Genomic DNA, 20,535 nt, shown 5'->3' with positions numbered 1-20,535 from the left:
GCTTTGATGACCAGAAGAAGTACGTACAGTCTGAAACACCACCCTTCGAAGTATTAAAAGCACCCTTTCTGTCCAAATCGACTAACGTTGTGTTCCATGTCCTGTTCATGTACTGAACAGAGCGGGTGATTGTGGCATTGGACAGGTTATCTGGCTTTTGGACATTGCGTATGCTGATCGAGTTGGTCAATTGCGTGGCCGACGAAAACCCAAGGAGTAGGATGGTCGCTAGTGCACCGACGGACACAAGATGCCTATCTCTATTAGTTATGGTCGGCTAATAAGAGTTATAAACATTACGCTTTCGTTTTGAAAAGTAGCATTAGACTGCCTTGAGGTCCTCGAGATGCTTCTTCGAATTTGCCGAGGTCAGATGCTGACCGTGTCTGGCGAAGCCAGTCCCACTTCAACTGACCAATGCACGCTGAGATAGAGAACAGCAGAGCTGATTGTACAATTTGTGATAACGCAGCGATGACGGGTGCTGGCAGGAAACGTGATGTCCATTCTTTCAGTGGGCGGTCACGATAGACGACCAAAAGCGCAACGATGCAACCGAGGGCACATGAGCCGAGTAGCCATGTTGCAATCTCATATTTCCACTCGCGTAGTAGTGTGTACACCGATCGTGATGGTGACCTTTGGGAAGGCGATGTATGAGAGTCCCAATCCTGTTCGTGTTGCCTGACAAATGGCTCAGCTTGTTTGCCCAATGACGAAAAGGGAATCTCTTCTGGGTTCTGTGGAGTGCTATGATATTGTGGTCCGTTGCGGATCATCTTGATGTACGATGCTCTCAGAGGTAGACTGTCGGGCGGAGAAGAGTAGGAGGATATTTATCCCCCAAAACACCGACCCAGACTAAATACGCCATGGTTCAGCCTCTTGCAAGACTAGAGGACTGTAGGGCCGGAGTCTGCACGCCGTTCGATTCACCATGCTTGGCACCAGTGAAATTCATCCAGTACCCATGTGACATTCCCGCGTACCGTGGTCTAGGTATGTGGACAACAAATCTCAGTAGCCCAAAATCGAAATTGTGCCGTGCATGGGGGCGGTTATGGCGTTGACAGCTGGGCGTAGGTGGGGGCAAGACTGTCAGGCGGCGTATCAGAAGGAGAGCTTCGCAAGGCGTTCATCAGTCTAATTAGCAGGCGGTCTCTGGCCCGTGAGAGGCGGCCCGCCTGACGATGAAGGATGCTAAACGAGAGCAAGCTTCGTCTTTCGTCTTTGGGGGGACTGTGCGCTTAACGGGCGGACATCTTTATTTAGATGGCCCACGCGGAGTGAGTTCGGCCCCTAGACCCTAAGCTGAGTGGCCAGGCGACGAGCTATTGTAGAGCAAAATTTTCCTTCATTGCGATCTGGACGGATTTCATCCGCTTTGGTGATGCTGAAACAGGCAACGTGCAGATGAAGTTGCGTTCAGAGGACGTTCGACGACATGCAGGGCGGAGAGCTGATCGATGTGGCTTGGCACGCTAGGACAGATGCATCCAAGCGCGATGCAGGGGTCTCGGAATTCACGATGTTCCAGGAAGCTTACATCACACTTCGTGTACAGCTCGCTGTCCTTTCACGCTTCGACCATGCCACGATGAACAGCGAGTCGCAGAAGCTCCTGCACGAGCACCCATCGGACAGCGACTCCGATCCCGAACCAGAACGCAGGCCTAGTCCGGGACATCTCTCCCCATCGCCGTCGTCCTCCCGAGCCACCTCCACGTCTCCAGCTCCTCCCGGATCGCGACCCAATGGCTTCAGCCAAAAGCGGCAGTCATCATTTGCGCGGCCTCGTCTCGATGGTGTCCCACGGACTCCGAACCGAGTTCGCTTTGACGATGCCCCCATAGGGGCCGAGAATGGCGACAGAGACTGGATAGAGCTGGAGGGAGACGACTACATGGGCGCAGACGGACATGGCGGCAGAGAAAGGGTACAGCGGCTACCGCTCCTCACAGGCATCGAGGCGCCGAGCGTCACCGTAGCAGAGGATTTTGACCCTGAGGACTACCTGGAAAGCGCCAGGCCAAGAAGCGGCATGAAGAGCGCCTTCATGAACATGGCCAACAGTATCATGTGGGACGCACTCACTCGATGTCAGGGATTACCGAGTGCTAATTTGAAGCAGAGGCGCAGGTATCATCGGTCAACCCTATGCTATCCGCAACGCCGGCCTCGTCACAGGCACCGCCCTCCTCATTGGCCTCACAATCATTGTTGACTGGACCATCCGATTGATCGTAATAAACTCGAAGCTCAGTGGCACAGACTCCTTTCAGGCTACGGTGCAACATTGCTTTGGCAGGTCAGGTTTGATAGCCATCTCACTGGCACAATGGCTTTTGTATGTGAGGAACCGTGCAAATACAAGGATATGCTCTGACGAATCACAGTGCCTTTGGTGGTATGGTGGCATTCTGCGTCATTGTAGGCGACACAATACCGAAGGTCATGGATGCTCTGTTCCCATCCTTGAACGAGATGTCTTTTCTATGGCTTTTGACTGACCGCCGGGCGGTCATGATTTTGCTCATTCTGGGTATCTCATACCCGCTTTCCTTGTACCGGGATATTGCGAAAGTAAGTGCATCGTCAAGCACGATGCGAGAAGCTAGCTAACAATCGCAGCTTGCTAAAGCCAGTGGCTTCGCACTCGTCAGCATGACCGTTATCATCATTACTATCATAACGCAAGCTTTCCGGGTCCCAGCCGAGTACAAGGGACAACTGCGTGGCTCTCTCATTATACACACTGGTATTTTCGAGGCGATAGGTGTCATCTCCTTTGCCTTTGTCTGTCACCACAACAGTCTCCTCATATACGGTTCACTCCGCAAACCCACCATTGACCGCTTCTCGCGGGTCACACATTACAGTACTAGCATCTCGTTGATCGCTTGTCTTGTCATGGCACTTTCCGGATATTTGACGTTCGGCGACAAGACACTCGGCAACGTGCTCAACAACTTTCCCAACGACAATCTGATGGTCAACATCGCGCGAATCTTTTTCGGGCTGAACATGCTCACCACGCTGCCGCTTGAAGCCTTCGTGTGCAGAGAGGTAATGAATGAATACTGGTTTCCGGACGAGCCTTTTGATCCGAATCGACACTTGATTCTGTCGACATCACTGGTCATTTCGGCATTAGCGCTTTCTCTGTTGACTTGCGATCTCGGTGTTGTGTTTGAGCTTTTTGGCGCTACTTCGGCGTGTGCGCTTGCTTTCATTCTTCCTCCGTTGTGTTATATCAAACTTTCGAAGAAAAGCTCGCAAACGTACCTGGCCATGGCGGTTGTAGCATTCGGGTGCACTGTCATGATCATATCCATCGTCAAGACCACCAGCAAGATGGTGATGGGTACTGGGGAACAAGTTAAGTGTAGTTAATGTATTCTGTATGCATATAGGGTAGCATTGGTAGGTGTATTGGTATTTACAACAGTGCGCAAGCGCTTGCATTGGGACAAGTGGATTTGACGCTTTTAAAAGAATTATACATTTTCTATCATAGTGGTCCTGAACCTGGCATTCGCAAGTTTGCCTCGCGACCGGCTAACACGGCGCGTCGCTGATCTCGAAGTTGGATTAAGCTCACCAAAGCTGGCACGCCAGGGTCCGACGACCCACAAAACGACGATTTAACCAGACCAGCGCTACCAACGACTTTCTTGACTAGATGCTCGATAGCACTTCGGACACCAACCCCAATTGCTCTGCATTCACTTAGCAATGACGACGCGGCGGTAAGGTGCATATGTTGTGGTCGCAGATCACAGCTGTTTTCGGGCACAAGATTGACGTCATACAGGGATGCGACCCGCGATCTTGATTTCAAGATGCCCAGGAACCACAAGCGATGTCATACCTGGGGTGCATATAAACTCACGATATAGCCTCACATTCCCATCTTTATCACCGGGCAATTTCAAGTCTCTATCAAAATCCCTACAGCCAATTCTCATCGTCTATAACTTGAGATCTTCGTCTCTCACGTCCATCACAATGCCTATCTTCGGATCCCGCCGCGAACCCTCCCCGCCCCCAGCGGCTCCCCAGAAAACATCAATGTTCTCCCGCCGTCGCTCATCTTCGCCTCACCGCACCTCAACCCATCACTCTCACACCACCACCACGACATCCCCCAAGCTCACCTCCGGCATGTTCTCTCGCAGCTCGCACGACCCCAGCATCACCGCCGCTACGCAGTCTTTGCGCCAGGCCGAAGCCGCAGAACGCGATGCTGATCGCGCTCTTCTCGTTGCGAAGAATGCTGTAAGGGAGGCGAGAGAACATGTTCATAGGTTGGAGAGAGAGGCTGCTGAGGAGGCGAGGTTGGCGAAGATTAAGCAGAGTGAGGCGAAGGCTTTGGGAAAGAAGGGGAGGGCGCTTGGACGTAAGTTTTGAAAACTCAATGGGTGGTTGAGTTTGTGCTAATATGTATTGCAGGTCACGATCACATCTAGAGCGAGAGCCATGTGTGTCCGATACAATTGATGAAAGCGAGGCGTTTTTTGTTGTTGTTTGTTAGCGTGTAGCGAGTACTGTTCAATACCCAAATATTCTGTGTTTAATGCTTTTTGTACATGCTCTCCTGATTCATTGGTGATTCTCCTTTGGTCGTGTTTCGCGGAATGCCGTTCGACTCTTCCCTGGGTTTCCATCATCACAGTAGCGAATGTTTTCAGTCAAGACAGCATGGCTGAAACGCCACGAAGAGAACGCTATACGCTTTGCTCGATACTGAGTGAAAGTGCAGGGTGATTATTTGCTAAACTAACGCCTGGGTGCATATATGGTGTAGTTAGTCCCACTAGCTCGTTTGCTACTAGTAAGTCATCCTCTAGCTTTGTATTGAGTGATGTGCTACTCTCGCTCTCTCCACCCATCAGCACTTCTAAAAACCCAACGGCACCACTCGTTCTCACGGGGCACAGCATCCGCGCAAGCATGGCCGCCGACAAGAGGTAAGGAATTTTCATCACATTCCAGCTGTAGGGACATTGAGCTAATTTACGGAATCATAGGACTGCGGAGAATCAACTGATGTCGCGGTTCATCCGCCTGCCCGCCGAGCTCAGGAACCGCATTTACCAATTCACTTTCCACGACACTACCGTCAAAGCCTACGAACGAAAGAAACACCATAAGCAGCTCCACAGTAAGAAGTACCAACCATCTTGTGGCCTGATCTTCGTCTGTCGCCAGATTCGCCATGAAGTGCTCGGTTCGTTCTACGCAGCTTCGACATTCGACTTCACAAATGTTCGGCAAGGCTTGCATGCTGGCACTGTGTGGTGGCTCGACTCTATCACGTTTTTTGGGCTATGCTCTATCGACGTACCACTGGAAAACATGATGGATGTGTGGTTAGGAGCCACTTGTTGTAAAATTAGAGAACAATATCTCGAACAATTGAACCTCGGTTGGTTGAGTGGAATATTCCCAGCCTTGAGTCATGTTTGCATATCCAATAGTTTTCCACTGGATTGGCAAATTAGCGTGCTGGAAGACTTGACTGAGTTTGTGAAGGGTGTATTCAGGAGTGGCACAATGACAGTTACTTCTCATACAGTACGTAGCATCTGAAGCTAGATTAATGAAGTCCGCTGCGACAGCGGAATAGACATTGGGGCTTCGATTGATGTAGATAACAAGTAGACTTATACAGATATTCCAAACACTGCAATATCTTAATCTTCATCATCGCTGTTTCGTAGCACAGTCGGGCATAGTGAAAGGATCCCCGGTGACATCATGCTACATCTCCCGCCTAGAGACAGCGCCCCCTCTAGAACCTTCATTGGGTCTTTTATTAACTATCCAGGAAAACGCAGTCATTTTCACCTCCCTGCATGAGAAAGATAAATGACACTAACACCTCCATGTTTGTCTACGGTCTAAACAGTGAGAGATGTTTGTACACAATTAAATTTGTACTCGGCGCAGCGACCCAAAATCAACATTACATCAGACACATGCTGAGCTTTTAAATACGGTACATAAGCTCGTCTTCGCCAATACGTGCGTCAAAACACTTCCAAGGCCCGTTCCAGCTGTTGGCACCTATAACCATCGAGGTGCAACATCACTGGATTCTATCTGCTGCCATATCTATTAGGCGGTATCGCGACTGTTCAACAGTAATTGTATCATTGGCTTAAGCCTCATACTTCTGCGGCTCTCCATAGCACGACGCTGTGGACCTACCACAACGTGTCTATCCGCGGAAAACCTCAGTACAATGCACCAGAAAATCACGCAGATGAAAACTTTGTATGTGTTTGAATTTTTTTCCTTCGCTTCATGATGCGCCCCTTGGACGAAGTCGCGAGGTTCGATTTACACAATTCAGATGGCAGCCAATGCAAAGCATGTCAGCCCGCCCCCCCCCCGTAATGGTGTTGCTAGAAAACTGGAGAGCGAAGCTGTATTTTTCAAATCAACGATAACCCAAACATCAATCGTACCTGCCCCGTCTTCGACCCCAGAAGCGGTTGAGGAGATTCAGAGAAATGATCGGTCGGTCGCGTGATATCGTCTGAACATCCACCTGGCTGCTGAATTCCTCATGGTCGTTGTCATATGGAGATTGGCTAGTCAAACTTCCTCCTGCTCTTCGCTCAAAGACCGGACGATATTGGGCTTGCGGAGTGGTGGGACCCCTGCCAAGCGCGTGTTCGAGGTCGAATTGATTGCGATGCGAGTTCATCTCGAACACCTGCGCCTCAAGATTGCGCATATCCGTCTGTGTAACTTCGATAAATAAATCGCAAAGGAAAAAGCCGAATGCGATCATCGAAGGGGTGATACACGCGGGCTCTAGGTCGATGAGTGCTCTCCAGGCACGGCCGATAGCCGGTACAGCCATGACGAGCACGATGACGACGAGAGCGAACATTAACCCAGGCACTGTAGCTAGTACGCTCTTTCCCTTACTCAGATTGTTTCGAAGTATGATCCGCTTGCAGTATCCCAGCATGAAGAAAGCATGGACCAATCCAACCCCTGTGCGTATCGCTTTTGCAGATCCTGTATTGCCGTGGCCGGGAGGCACTTCTATTGAAGCGAAAATAGTACCGGAGAAAAGCATAAGGCCAGCTAGCCAACCTTCCGCACGTTTTCGAAGAAGAAAGTTTGTTGCAACACCTCCGAGGGCGACGACAAGAAGGGGAGGGAGCAAGAAAGCACAGGATGACAGGGCATATGTAAGCGAGTTCAAGGCTCGATGTCTCCAATCAATGCTATCATCGGTAGTTGAGCCTGATATGGGTGCTGCTTCTGTAACTGGGATGAGAACGATGCATCCAAGCTGTAAGATTTGGAACCGGCCGGATGTCCTGATGCCAGTGATTCGAGGCAGTGCAAAGAATAGTGAGAGACTCATTGGGTCGAATGTATTTTTTGGATGCGTGCTTTGGTGATCGGAACAGGCTTCTTGAGTCGAGCGTTCGGTCCGTCGGTATTGTGGAGAGCTTCCTCGAGAAGCGGCTGCAGCCGCAACGATCACCACACTCAACAATTGAGGTTCAACTGATGATGATGACAATCTAAGGCCGTTCCTGAGCGGTGAGTAAGTGTCAGAGGTTCGCACGCCAACACATCTTCTTGCAGCCTCGGCAAACTGGCTTTCACCTGACGCTTCAGCGGGTTGCACTGGTGGACCCGTTCGATTTGATTCTAGCCCAGCTTTGGCTAATAACGAGCAGATTTGGGTGTCAATCAGATTGAACGAAGTGACGAGCTCCATCGAGAGGAACAATGACAGAAAGGCAGCGATCAGTTTGGCAACCGCAGAGTTATGAGGTTTCCCATTCTCTGGCGTTCCAAAATTACTGGTTGTGCTTTTCAACATTTCACCCTTTGAAATAGCGTCAGACAGAAGATTGATGCGGCGGCCCCGCAGATTCGTGGTCTCTCCTGTGGCATGTGTGGCGGGTTTGTCGTGAATAAGGCTACTACCACGCGTATCAAGTTAGCAAAAGGTTTCGCTGCACATAGAGAGAGTAAGAACACACAAGGGGCTCGATAAGTCTTCTTTCCGGCTAAGTAGAGGCCATCGACTTTCCATAGCCACTGTTTCTGTAACGAGTTTGACGGCTCAGAAAACGAAGGTTATGGCGGAGAACGGCTCCGAAGCTGGTTCCTTTCCGACCGGCAAACGAAGGCACAGGAGCTGTGGTCGTGCTTGGAGCAGAGATTGCCAGATGTAAAGGTATGCAATGTCAAGACACTTAGCGCGGGCCTTGAGAGAAATGTGAAGCAATTCCTCCAAGTTGAGATGAAGAATGGCGTGAAAACAAAGAGAGTCCAGGAAGGTGTAGCAGCTTCGCATAGCTAGGCTCGGACTGAACTCTTTGGCCATGATGGTGCGGCTGTGCAGTTGTGCGTGGAACGCAAAATCAAGGCATACGGCATCGGGCTGAGCTGAAAATGACGTGTCAGTTTCACTTTGGGCCACTTCAGCTGACCGGTGAACTTATCCACCACTTGGTTCTGGATGCCATGCCTCATTGCTTTGGAGGAACAACAAAATTTTTCTTCGTTGTTATTCCCACAGGAGCCGAATGCATCCTTCTTGACGCTTTGTTGAAACTGTCGCAAACAACCGACGCCGTTGTGCAAACATCATGAGCACCTTCGAGAAGACTTGGCGTCCTGAATTCACCAGAAGATCTTCAGCAACAGACACATCTTTCTGGACCTCGGCCGCCTATCAAGAATTCGAAAAGGATATCAGCTTCGACGACCTATTCTATAACTTCGATGCTGCGTACTGCCCTCAAACTTCAGTACCGAAGGACGAGGATAGCTACAAGGCTTCGTCACCGCTGTGCCCATACACAGACCATCTGGAATACGAACATAACGAAAACGACACACAGCCCTGATTATCGTTCTTTGGCAAACACCATAAACCTCACGTACGAACCACTGTCACAACCCGGAGAGCACAATGCCACCAGCTTTCTCGGAGAGGAGAGATTGTTTGCAACGCTTGTTAGGGCGCCTTGTCATGCAACCAGCACCGAAATACCGAAGGCATCATTGGCTCCTAGCGCATCTACGTTGAGTCAAAATTCGCAGGCAGAGCCCGACTTCCTCGTCTGCGATGCGTGTAGCACGTGTTTTACTGGTGCATATCGCTCGGCCAATCTGGCGCGCCACATACGACAGATGAATCATGGTTACCCACGATCAGAGCGACCATTTGCACCTTTGAGGGCAGATATAAAACACCACTCGCGAGCTTCTTTGTGCGGAAAACATGATCTTGAGCCAGACGGTATACCTCTTCCCGGCCAACATACCGCCTCATGCCTGTGTCGAGGCACTGTCTACCCGATGTTGATTCACGAAAGCGCTTCAGATTTAGGTATGAAAGACATCCAGTCAGTATATGCACTCAAGGATTCAGAAAAAAAGACTTCTCGCTTCGATACTGAGGTTCAAATGTTGCGCATGCTCGAGTGGTCCAAAACTCCAATCAGATCAATGGGACGACAACGAGAGTGGCGTGTTGAGGAAAAGCAGAACAGTAGTTGTAATTTTGTCCACCACGGGTACAAGGCTATACACAATTGCAAGCCAATCTGGAGTTGGATGTTTTTGACCCTAATCCTTTCAGCGAGCCAGGTTGTGTATTGTCTTGCACTGAGAAATTTCGAGATATGTCAAGGCGCTAGTACAGGAAGCTGTGGGCCTTCGCTTGAATCTGATTTTATCTTGGACAAGCTGTGGGCACATATGAATAGTTGGTCATACGAAGTAAGTAATCCAAAATCGTTGCAGGCTAGTTGCTAACAGGTGTAGATTCGTGGCGCACTTCCAGCCTCACTCTTAGGACACATGAAGAGTCCTTCGCCATTTGCCTTTGCCTGCATCGCTTTCCTATACTGCACGACGGTCTTCATACAGCAGCGCATCAACATAGCTGATCGATATCAATACGTGTCTGTCGTAACAGGAGCGATGATTGGGTTGGGGCTTCTGGCTTCTTCTGTAGCTATCAGCGATGGGCGCCCAAGGACCACATCTACGTTGGCTTTCAGTGTTTCCGTATCGATGCTCTTAGGCGCATGTGCGGACAGTATCCGGAGCACAATTCTGTGCCATCGCAAGATGCATCTACGTTCCGAAACCGACGAATGGATGCAGTCGAGTATGCTCGAGCCAGAGAAAGGCCGAGCCGAGTGATCCACCTTCACAAGATCAGTTGATGCTCATCGCCAGCACGAAGCTGGACATGGTCTTGCCGTTAGAGATCCAAGAACATGGTCGACAGTCTTGGGAGAAAGCGCTGCTAGCTTGGGACTGGACTCGTCTGATCTTGCATCGCTCATCATTTCGTTTACTCGTCTTTTGCGTCCACCGTCTTCTTTTATGGGTCATTGTTACGCGCTCGAATTGTAAGGGCACGCAAGTTCAAGTTCGTGTAGGCCCCTGTTGATGTTGTTGTTCGTCCATCGGAGCATGAAAGTGTTGTTGCCTGTTCACTTCACTGGCAACTTGAGCACTGAATTGTTGATGCACGTCCAACTTAGCACGAAGGGTATCTACTTTCTATATTCGCCTATCCACGAATCCATGTACTGCGACTTTGATAGAGATCAGGAGGAGTTGGTGTTCGTCATGTTTCTATCGTTATCACTTATGGGAACTTTGATCCTCTGTCACTCTTTATACAATCCAAGGATTAAATCAATATTGCTACATTTGAAATCAGTGAGATAAGTGATCAGCGGATGTTTTGGGCATGCAAAGCTGTGTGTGTTTGAACTTTATCAGTCTTGCGAGTATTCATAGAGGTTCTCTTTCGTCATTGCCCAGTGATCAGATATAGTTGAATATGAAGATGTTCGGTTTTCAACTTTCTCTGCATGGAATTACATAGTCTATTGACGACCCTGAACAGGTCGAGAAAACGCCACGACGCTCGGGGTGCAATAGCACCAGTCTTCCCATCATCACGTATAGAGCTCGTTCTTCAATGACTGAATCTTTGAATTTAGCCTTATGCATTCTTGGGACGATACATTTTCCAGAATGGGTTCCGATCGATGTCACGCTATTTAGTTTGTGCAGTCGCTTTGAGCGTGCAGATCACGGTCAGTAAAGAGCCTCGTCGAATCTACCATGATTTGTTGTTCTAGAATTTGGAGACTTTCTCAACCTGCTTGACGCTTCAAAGCCATCAACGGCCTCTCCAGCTTCGTGTGTGTTAAAAACGGATTCTCTGGAATTGAGTGCCCATCTAAGCGGAAATAGCTGGAGATATCTGCTTGGCCACAATCGAAGCCCTAGCCTGATAAGCATGCACCTACACAAGTATTCATGAACAGAGTGTAACTGTCCTTAGTGTATGCATGGAGGGTTAAGAGACCGTACCGCGTAGATGATATAGAAGCAGTATACCCACGCGCAAGATACTCGAGTATCACACACATAGTAGTAGACGAGTTTTCTGTGTGTGACCCAAGTTTCGATGTCTTCACATCATTGGATAGGCCATCTGAACTTCCAGCTCTCAACCACGTGGAGATTTGGTGCTCTCGTAGTTGCTATTACAGTGTCGAAGAACGTGAAACCATGTTATTGAATGGTTCTATGGCTCATGGCCTCAAGTTCGATATCATTGACATCTCACAGTTTGCTTTAGTAACGAGAGGTAATATCGAGGTCGGATTATCCCACAGATACCTAGAGTTTCGAGTGAGCGATTGCAAACACGTGATTAAGATTAGCATGTTTTTGAAACGTAATGAGTCTACCGGTCGGTCTTCAACGCGTGTCAGTGGGCAAAGGCCTTGATGGAAACGATCGAGATGACTCGAAAGCCAGGTACACGAGATGTTAATGCCAAGCTTTCTGTTTGTAATGACCCTCCCCGAGGTCGCGCCCTACACTTCTTATCTTGTCTCTCCACATCTCGACACGTCGAACCTGAGCCCAGCCTTCCGAGCAAGAGTCGGCGACATGGATCTCGGCAATTTGCATCGAGAGGCTATGTATGGAGTGCACGCATTTCCGTTACAGTCAGTAACTAAATTAACAACCCGCAGTGCCCGGCGCAACCAGAAACGCTCGCCTCTGTTGCGCCTTCCCGCAGAGATCAGGTATCGAATTTATGAGCTCATATTCACTGGAGCTACGGTCTATGTGCTTAGCCCGCATATGGGCTACGAGACCAAGCCTATCGAGTGGACAGCTACGTTATCACCAATCAGTGCATGCCGACAGATCCACCACGAAGCGAAGGCGATCACGTAGTACTAGTATTGAAAGTTCAATATCACCGACCTAGACCTGCCTGGTGTTGTTGGGGATCTTAAGGATCATAGCCTGATACAGCATATCGTCGTCTCTGCGACGGCAGCAAGATGCTATGTGGACGAGCTCGAAAATCTGGGAAACTTCCAGGGCATAATGATATTTCCAGGTCTATTGCGTCTCGAAGTACGCCAGTTGAAGAACCCTCCCGGGACACTAGATTATTGAGTACATGATCCGTTGCTCGACAGCTCAGCATTGGTTGCCGTAGCAAGAGCGTTTTTCGAATAGCCTGACTTGGAGCTTTCTATGCTCGATCACGACGGCGGTCTGGCATCCTCGAGGTGAGTGCAAAAGTGTTAAAAATCACTAGAATAACACTGGAAGCCTTGACTGACTTGCAAAAAGCAACTAGTTGGAGTTGACGGGTCGCTTCAGCCATGGCGAACAAGCACACATGATGCGTATGATGAGCCACATGCTGGGACTATGAAGTGGAACTATGAAGTGAGTGAATACAGAGCAATATGGATTCGATCGACGAAGATTTGTCTAGGAAGGAAATCGATAAAGACATCCTACTGAGCTGGATCAGAATCTCGTAACGACGCCATTGTGAAATGCAATTACCCATAGCGTTCTTCATCAAATTTATTTCATTTATTCCACGAGATACTCGCAGCCCATGTCTCGTCCTTCTTACCTGACTCCTCCCTCTCCCTCAATAGACCAATAGATGCTACCTGCACGTTCAATCTCTCTAATTTCAGGGGTCTCGCATCCTGGACGAGAAGCAATGAGAGGTCCAGGCTCATCCAAACCATCGCCATCGACACCTTTGGGTTGAACTACGTAGTGGAGCTGATGTTCTGGTCCCAACGTAAATTCCAGGACCATTTCCCTGCGCTTCGGCAAGTCATCGTCATGCGCGGTCGCCATCATGAAGAGTGCGATATCCCGACGCTGTGCTGGGACGTGCTGATATACAGCGTGGCTTCAAGGCCGTGGTCGTTGACGAAGACACGAGCGGACGTGTGAGAAGATAATGTGTCTATAAACAGAACTCGGGATTTGCGTGGTTGTCTGTAACAGATGAGCTTGAACCTAAAAGAGGCATGAGGATGGAAGGAGCAGCTGGTCGCGCTCTGGATGAAATACACTACGGCTCGACTGGACGAGCAGTCTGCTGCGAGATGGCTGGGGACCTGATACTATTGGACATGATCAGACCTATTCAGTATAAAATTATGAAGCCTTTTGAAAGATTGGTACACATTTCCACAATGTCCGCACCAGCCATATCGGAGCAGAGTCGTATCCTGCTCAACAAAATTTGGAGGTCGTATTGTACAATCGTGACGGCGACATAGAGCCCAAGAGATGACTTGGGAAATGCAGAGTCCACTAACATGTTCCTAGATTTATCGACTGACTTGCAAAGTAGCTAGGTAAAGCGTGTGAGTCGCTCCAGCCACTTCTACCTTTTCCTCCTCTCTCTGAACCCTCTCACACTCTCCTCCACCCCCCATCCGTTCCTCAACAAACCCCCAACGTCCTCTAACCCCAGCCCCGCCGTCTCAGGATAGATCTTCCAAACCGTCCACCACGCCACCCCACAAACGCCCGCATACAAGCCAAACGTGCCCGTCGGCGTGAAAAACTCCATCATAGGCAAGAATGTCACCCCAATAAGCGTATTGCTCCCCCAATTCGTCGCCGTCGCAAGCGCACTACCCAGACTACGTACTTGCAGCGGAAATAGCTCTGATTGCTGCCATGGGACGTTGCCGAGACCTGTGGCGTAGCCCGCGACGTAGGTTACCATTGCAATGAGGATGACTAGCGGCCATGTGCGATTGGAAAGCGTGGAAGAGCCGGCTTCGCCGGTGAGGTCAACATGCAGGAAGGCGATTGAGCAGAGGAGGAGGCCGGCGATCATGACTGGGATGGAGAAGAGGAGGATGCGGCGGCGGCCGACGCGGTCGATGAAGTGGAAAGCGAGGAGAGTGAAGAGGAAGTTTGTGAGGGCGATGGAGAGAGAGGTTAGGGTTGGGCTGTGGAAGCCGACGAGGCGGAAGATTGTGGCGGAGAAGTACATTAGGGAGTTCTTTGTGAGTGGTTAGTGTGGGAAATGGAAGTGGTGGGGAGGACTTACGAAGCCGCATAGTTGTTGGAAACCCTGTAGCATGCATGCGATGATGAGGGCGCGCCGGTTTCCGCCTACATTGACGAGTTGGGAGAAGTTGTCTTGCACTCTGGCGATTTTCGAAGACCAGCCAGTTTTAGAAGTTTGAGGGACGTTTCGAAGCCCGGCTGCGTCTTCCTCTTCGAGGATCTCTTTCTCGACTTTGCGCAGCACGCCATTAACCATTTTCTCCATCCCGTCCCCAAGACCATAAACCTTCCTCAACACTCCTCTCGCTTGTTCTTTCCTTCCAGCCTTTACCAGGTAGCGAGGTGTTTCTGGAAGGACGAAGAGCATGCAGAACTGCACTGCGGCTGGTAGTGCGCCGAGACCAACCATCCATCTCCATCCATGTGGTAGCGTGGAGAAAAGCCAGCCGATGATGTAGGCGACAACCTGACCGCCGGTGATGAAGAGACTTGAGACAGTGACAAGTCTACCACGGAATGCACTAGGCGCCAGTTCGCTGATGTACATGGGCACCACGAAACTCGCACTCCCCACTGCAGCGCCCACCACGCTTCGTCCCAGAATCATACCCCATACCGTAGTCGAGAACGCTTGTATGAGCGCGCCAGCAACGAACAAGACGTCCGCGATGAGAATGATGCTCCGGCGCCCAAGAGCATCAGCCAAGATGCCCGTAAGCGGCGAAGCCAAGAGAGCGAAGAACGACGTTGAAGAAGTAATCAGAGATTTATCGAGAGTTGTAAGGGGTCGATTAGACAATGACGAGTTTATAGAAATCAGAGTCGAGGATATTACACCAGTACTACAGTCGCGTAGTCAGCACAGAACATGGGACAATAAGGGGCGCATGATCGTTTTTTCACATCTTAGACGTACTCATAGCCAAACAACAGCCCACTGACACCCGCACACATTGTCAACCCCCATATGAACAATCCTGGCGCCGCCAGCGCGCTCTCATCTACTTCCACATCCTCGTCTGCATCGCCGTCCTCTTCATTCGGGTCGTTGCGGATGAGCGGTTCGGCAGCGGCGTCAGTCATGCTATGGAACTCTAGATCTTCTATTTGCGCCACAGCGCTATGGGCATTGAATGGCGCACTTTCGAGTCGTAAAGGTCTGGTGTGGAGGTAGGACCTGGAGTGCGAAGTAGGTTCCGACAGATCGGAACGCGGAATCTGGGGTCTCGCGACGCGCTAGTGCATCACTTGGTGCGTGCGCGTGGTCGTGTGCTCTTATGTCACTTTGCACACATGACTTTAGCGGACATAGCTAATTACAAGGAACAATGCATTAGGGTGCGCCAAGAAGAAGTTTGAAGTTGATTGTAGATTTTCCTATGGTGGTCAAAGTCATGTATGACTTGACCATCTGTCAAACTAGGCGCAGCGACAGTTCGTACTCCTATCAAGCTCACTTCCCGGGGCAGTGCTTGCGCTCCACCTCGCAAAAGGCTAGCTGTACCGTGCCCGATAAAAGGCATTGAATGAGGTCGCTAGTCATGCCCCTTGTCGTATTGCCGGCCATCTGTCCCTTCTGCATGTCCCTCAGTTCATCCCATCATCACCCGTGTCGACCTTCTTTTGAGCGCCAGCCATGCCCATTCAACGCCCATCGCTCATGCTTGAAACCATCTGCACGAAAGTTATGTGCTGCAAGTGCGCAGGACAGAGTCTCAAAGCCCACCTCACCAACGATGAGTCGGTATAGCTTGAGCGTATCGCTTTCGTTGTGAAGCGAATGACGCCGTGACCTTTCATTTCGGCTCATCGCTAGTCTCGGGCCCATGGTTGGCAGGCCCGGTGGGAGGGCCTTGAGGTGGCATCGAGTGCTGTTGGATCATAGGCTGCGCGTAACTACCGCTCGGAGTGCCACGGTGCTGGTGAGGGAACTGATGGTGCTGGTGCGGTGAGCCGTAATGTGGCTGGTGCGGCTGCGCATAAGGTGCACGCATGGGAGTCACTATGGCTATTAGTGAGTGCCGCTATAAAACATCAAGCAAAGGACCTACTCGAACCAGGCGGCATTTGGAACATCTGGGGTCCCTGCGCGCCCGCCGGCACATACATCATGGGCGGCTGTTGGTGTCCTTGTTGCGAGTTGGAGTGACTCATCATAGGCGCTCCAGGTCGTGGACTGTTCGGATAACCGTTTGCGCCAGGTGCACCAGGCATGTGTCCTGGGTATTGTGGGTACGCTTGGCTGGGCGCTGGCGAATACATCTGCATTTGAGGGTAGCCTGGCATACCCATAGGAGGACCGTTGGATGGTTGATGCGTCATCATATGACCACCCATTTGTGGTCCTCCCGGAGGAGCGATGAACTGGCCCGGGTTGCCCGTTACGCAGACCAACGTGTTGCACGTTTGGACTCATGCCATATTGCGGCATTTGCACTTGCTGCGGGTATCCGGACATTGGCTGTGGCTGGGCGCCATACATGTAAGGATGCATTGGTCGAGGTGAGGGGTGTACAGATGATGTGGAGTGAGAGAAGTGCATCTGCTGTGCTTCATAGTGTTGAAGGCCCTTGACCATGGTGAGGTTGGACTGGAGGACCGCGGGGAGTTTGCTGCGCCGTTTGGCCTTGTGGTATAACCTGTCCGCCTTGGAGATGAGGTGGCAGTTGATGTTGGTGTGGCATGGGCCCGTTGCCCATTGCGTTGTGGGGCGCGGAAAGTGGTGCTGAAACTGGCGTGTGTTCGAACATCTGCACATGACTCTTCTCAGTGTTGGCAGAAGGAAAGTCCCAGGTAGGAGGAGTACGGTACGGTGGAGGAAGGTCACTGCCATGGGGCTTATCCTTGTCCTTCTCCTGTACCTCTTTTTGAATCCGCGCGATGGCATTGAAGCTCTCCTTTGTCGCTGGCTGCTTTACCGGAGGACGCTGACCACCAAAAAAGCTGGTCACGGCAGGAGGCTTGCGGGGCTCTTGCCTCGCTGCCGAGGTCGGCCTAGGGCTGGAGTTTGTGCTTGGATTGTTGCCAGGCTGGAAGGTGTTTGCTGATGGGTTCGGCTTGAATTCGCTAGCGCGGACATTGAACCTGATAGCGGCGTTGGAGTTAGGTGTCTGAACACCACTAGAGGTCTGAGATGGCCCTGTAGGGGGCATGCGCAGATCCTGGGGTGGTATCGGTTGTGGGACGTTGTTGTAGGGCACGCCACCTTGCTGCTTGTGTTGCTGATGATTCAATTGCAGACGGGTGCTCAATAGACCCTGACCGCGTGGGGGAGCCTGATTGAAATTTTGCTGCTGCTGCGGGCGCTCACGCATACTAGCTGACGCATATGGCGGCTGTGCTGGTCGTGCCCGTTGGTTCTGTTGTCGATCAACGGTGGCACTTGGAGAAGCGTGCGTCGAGTCTGGCTTGGGAGCAGCAGGTTTCACAGCGGTCTTGGGGTCGGCCAATGTGCTAGCAGTCTTTGGCGGGGTGGTCTTCGTTTCCTGCGCTTGCTTGAGTGCTCTCTCCACGATGGCCTGTTGCTTGTTCTCGTCCTTGGCAAGAATAGGGACCAGATCCGAAGGCACAGGGGTACTCAGCTTGAAGTTGAGTGCAAACTTCTTCAGATCATTGAGCTTCACGGCCTTGTTCTCCCTCGCAACGACCCGTGACCGCTCCGCAATACGCATCTTCTCATTAGCGGAAAACTGCTTGAACGAGTCAAGAAGGTCATTTTCTACGTTTGTAGTTGCATCATGCGGCCGACCAGTCTTCCGTAGAGGGATCGCTGCTACACTTGGCTTGATTGCGCTGCTAGGCTTTTGTGGCTGGTCTGCGCTAGGCTTCGACACTGCTGGTGTTTTGATATCGTCTTTTGCTGGGATGGCTTTGGAAGCCTCAGAAACAGATGATGTGGTGGTACTTTGAGGCGCCTCAGTCTTTGTAGGTTCAGGGGCAGCTGCTTTCTGTGCCGCAGGGCTTGCGGTCCTTTGCACCGGCTTGGGCACAGAGTCGGGGCGTGCAACCGATGAGGAAATGATTGCAGGATCAATTGGAGCACCTGGGACAGTGGCTTGCGGTGCTGGAGCACGTCTCGCGGGAGGTGTGTACTTGTTGGGCTGGCCAGTTGAAAGTTGAGGGAAGTCTCGACGAACACCACTGTACTTATCCTCCTCGTCTCCGCCGTCGTCAGCGGCCATCTGACCTCCACGCTCTTCGCGAACGTGGGAGTTCATAGCGCTGCTGGCCTCGATCTCTCGCGCGAGCTTCTCGGCACGGGCAGCCTTCTGTGTATACTGGGGGTCGCTTCGGTCAATGGTAGTGGTGTAGAAGTTCTCATCGTAGTTGCTCTTGACTCCGAACATGCGTTCATTTGTTGCGAATTGATCCCATTCTGTCGAGCGACCAGAGGATTCCAGGGTCATGTTGGGGTCGATCTCTGTGGGTTCCCACTTTTGCAGATTGCGCTCGCGTATCGCCATGTGTCCGGAGATGTCAGTGTCAGTGCGGAAACCCGCGGTTCCGTTCGAACCCTTTGCCTGCGACCTGTCAAGGACCACATTGTTCACATTGAAGTCAGCGACATCGCTCATGTCGAATGACATGACATGGTAGTCTCCAACGCCAACATAATCGTCAGATATTTCGCCAGAGCCATTCGTCTGAGCATTGGCAGCTGGTAAGAGCTTTTTCACCATCTTGAAGACATAGCGCAGCTCGCTCGGGTCCAGCGAGGTACCTGAAAGCACGCCGGAATATTTCTCGCCATTCTTCAATGTAATGATGCCCGGCAGACCCTAAAAGTTGTACTCAGCATGGTCAGACGCAGCCAGCAAGTCGCTACACTTACAGTCAAGTTGGCCAGCAGGTACATCATCCGATCACTCAGATGCCGCATTGGAGTTGCAGTCTCGCCGGACGAGTTGGTCACCGTCTGCGCAGGTTTAGGGACGTTACCGACACCGTTGGAGGCGGGAGAGTTCGACGGTCGCTGGGTGATTGGATTGGTTCCCTGGGTCCATGCCTTTTGGGCGGGAGGCTTTCTGTGAGAGGAACTTGGTTAGCATGGCGCTCATGGAGAAGTGAATGAGAACGTATATTGGGAACGGTGATAGTGTATACATGGGCGAGGTAGCTGACACAGCCATTGCGGCCGTTAGAATATCGCGCGGTTGCACCGTGTATCCTTGTAACTGCCCGCGCGTTGCACCTAGGAATACCGCTGGGCGCAGGTGCAGTCCAAGAAGCTCACGATGCGTGGCCAGACAGGGCTACGCAGCTTGGAGGGTGGTAGTTGAGGGGTAAAGGACATCGGGGAGCGAGTTTGAGGGGAATGCAGGCGGGCCTGAAGCAAATAAAGACAAGCTTACCTCTGACCACCGTCGACAGGGCTACCAGGCTTGCGCTGTGCGTCAAGGCCCTTGCCAGTCGTGCTCATCTTCAGTTGTCGGCCAGGGTTGGAGGCGGCCGGGTTCAGAGCATTGGAGGAGCTGTTCGCGGTCGCAGCAGTGGACATGGAGGGACAGATGGCGCGCGGGTGAGCTCCGTGGGCGGGTCGGGAATTGTGGTTGTGGGAAGGAGCGATCGGCGGGGGAGGAAAGGGCGACCGGTGTGAGGAGGTGAGAGCAGCGCAGGACCCTCAATGCAGCGGAGAGGCTTGGGATAACGTGCAATGGAGCTGCCGGAATAGCCAGACGGCGTTTGGCAGATGTTATAGGAGGCTGTGCGCGGAAAAGTAGCCAGACGTCGAATGCGAGTGCACTGCTGCACTGCCAAGAGGGTGATCGGCAAGTTGAAACGACCAGGGTGGCTGCGGAAGCTAGTGAGGCTTGAAGGGATGTGGTCAGTGGTGGTCAGTGGAGGCAAGCCGTTTGATAGTCGCCGTCGCAAGGTCCGCGATGCTGTGAAAGAGCAGTGCGCAGAGTCTCGGTATCGAGTTGGAGTGGAGGTGCCAGTGTGTGTCGCTGGGGACGATGCGGTGAAACTCGTGAGATAACGCAACAGGAACTCCAAACGGAGGACTCGCAGGCTGCCAAGCCCTGTCCACGAGCTGTTCAAAGGATGCGCCTCACTATGCGCAGAGGTGCCCTATTGTCCTGCCAAACAGCCAATGCCAAACAATACCACCTGCTGCCTACCTTTGCAGGCAAACACCAATCCATTGCT

At 51.5% G+C, this 20,535-nt stretch overlaps 10 protein-coding genes across 10 annotated transcripts; 6 read left to right on the top strand and 4 right to left on the bottom strand.

The window, feature by feature from the left end:
- Positions 1-872: 872 nt before the first annotated feature.
- SNOG_05273 (hypothetical protein) lies at positions 873-1,083 on the top strand (the record flags this gene model as incomplete). Its single annotated transcript, XM_001795628.1, has 2 exons — positions 873-999; positions 1,022-1,083. 2 exons carry the CDS (start codon positions 873-875, stop codon positions 1,081-1,083), a joined length of 189 nt encoding a protein of 62 aa, XP_001795680.1.
- A 361-nt stretch (positions 1,084-1,444) lies between these two features.
- SNOG_05272 (hypothetical protein) lies at positions 1,445-3,393 on the top strand (the record flags this gene model as incomplete). The annotated part of the gene is made up of 4 exons (XM_001795627.1): positions 1,445-2,079; positions 2,132-2,347; positions 2,397-2,583; positions 2,632-3,393. 4 exons carry the CDS (start codon positions 1,445-1,447, stop codon positions 3,391-3,393), a joined length of 1,800 nt encoding a protein of 599 aa, XP_001795679.1.
- A 527-nt stretch (positions 3,394-3,920) lies between these two features.
- SNOG_05271 (hypothetical protein) lies at positions 3,921-4,575 on the top strand. The gene is made up of 2 exons (XM_001795626.1): positions 3,921-4,399; positions 4,453-4,575. Exons 1-2 carry the CDS (start codon positions 4,009-4,011, stop codon positions 4,467-4,469), a joined length of 408 nt encoding a protein of 135 aa, XP_001795678.1. The 5' UTR covers positions 3,921-4,008; the 3' UTR covers positions 4,470-4,575.
- Positions 4,576-4,953: 378 nt separating this feature from the next.
- On the top strand, positions 4,954-5,664 carry SNOG_05270 (hypothetical protein; the record flags this gene model as incomplete). Its single annotated transcript, XM_001795625.1, has 4 exons — positions 4,954-4,970; positions 5,031-5,389; positions 5,536-5,577; positions 5,609-5,664. 4 exons carry the CDS (start codon positions 4,954-4,956, stop codon positions 5,662-5,664), a joined length of 474 nt encoding a protein of 157 aa, XP_001795677.1.
- Positions 5,665-6,463: 799 nt separating this feature from the next.
- On the bottom strand, positions 6,464-8,368 carry SNOG_05269 (hypothetical protein; the record flags this gene model as incomplete). Its single annotated transcript, XM_001795624.1, has 2 exons — positions 6,464-7,961; positions 8,175-8,368. 2 exons carry the CDS (start codon positions 8,366-8,368, stop codon positions 6,464-6,466), a joined length of 1,692 nt encoding a protein of 563 aa, XP_001795676.1.
- A 265-nt stretch (positions 8,369-8,633) lies between these two features.
- On the top strand, positions 8,634-10,200 carry SNOG_05268 (hypothetical protein; the record flags this gene model as incomplete). Its single annotated transcript, XM_001795623.1, has 3 exons — positions 8,634-8,836; positions 8,889-9,771; positions 9,817-10,200. 3 exons carry the CDS (start codon positions 8,634-8,636, stop codon positions 10,198-10,200), a joined length of 1,470 nt encoding a protein of 489 aa, XP_001795675.1.
- A 1,680-nt stretch (positions 10,201-11,880) lies between these two features.
- SNOG_05267 (hypothetical protein) lies at positions 11,881-12,273 on the top strand (the record flags this gene model as incomplete). The annotated part of the gene is made up of 2 exons (XM_001795622.1): positions 11,881-12,038; positions 12,066-12,273. The coding sequence occupies 2 exons, from the start codon at positions 11,881-11,883 to the stop codon at positions 12,271-12,273; spliced, it is 366 nt and encodes a 121-aa protein (XP_001795674.1).
- A 591-nt stretch (positions 12,274-12,864) lies between these two features.
- SNOG_05266 (hypothetical protein) lies at positions 12,865-13,212 on the bottom strand (the record flags this gene model as incomplete). The annotated part of the gene is made up of 2 exons (XM_001795621.1): positions 12,865-12,913; positions 12,977-13,212. 2 exons carry the CDS (start codon positions 13,210-13,212, stop codon positions 12,865-12,867), a joined length of 285 nt encoding a protein of 94 aa, XP_001795673.1.
- A 538-nt stretch (positions 13,213-13,750) lies between these two features.
- SNOG_05265 (hypothetical protein) lies at positions 13,751-15,471 on the bottom strand (the record flags this gene model as incomplete). Its single annotated transcript, XM_001795620.1, has 3 exons — positions 13,751-14,380; positions 14,429-15,134; positions 15,305-15,471. The coding sequence occupies 3 exons, from the start codon at positions 15,469-15,471 to the stop codon at positions 13,751-13,753; spliced, it is 1,503 nt and encodes a 500-aa protein (XP_001795672.1).
- Positions 15,472-16,184: 713 nt separating this feature from the next.
- Positions 16,185-19,885, bottom strand: SNOG_05264 (hypothetical protein; the record flags this gene model as incomplete). Its single annotated transcript, XM_001795619.1, has 5 exons — positions 16,185-16,390; positions 16,440-17,027; positions 17,137-19,166; positions 19,220-19,412; positions 19,740-19,885. 5 exons carry the CDS (start codon positions 19,883-19,885, stop codon positions 16,285-16,287), a joined length of 3,063 nt encoding a protein of 1,020 aa, XP_001795671.1. The 3' UTR covers positions 16,185-16,284.
- Between the last annotated feature and the right edge of the window lie 650 nt (positions 19,886-20,535).

This window comes from Parastagonospora nodorum, assembly GCF_000146915.1.
Source record: "Parastagonospora nodorum SN15 chromosome Unknown scaffold_7, whole genome shotgun sequence".
In the NCBI taxonomy this organism is placed as follows: domain Eukaryota; kingdom Fungi; phylum Ascomycota; class Dothideomycetes; order Pleosporales; family Phaeosphaeriaceae; genus Parastagonospora; species Parastagonospora nodorum.
Note: the sequence above shows the minus strand (reverse complement) of the source record. Positions and strands in the feature narration are given on the sequence as shown.

Coding starts and splice junctions, on each gene's coding strand:
- SNOG_05271 (XM_001795626.1), top strand. CDS start 4,009: ATGCCTATCTTCGGATCCCGCCGCGAACCCTCCCCGCCCCCAGCGGCT.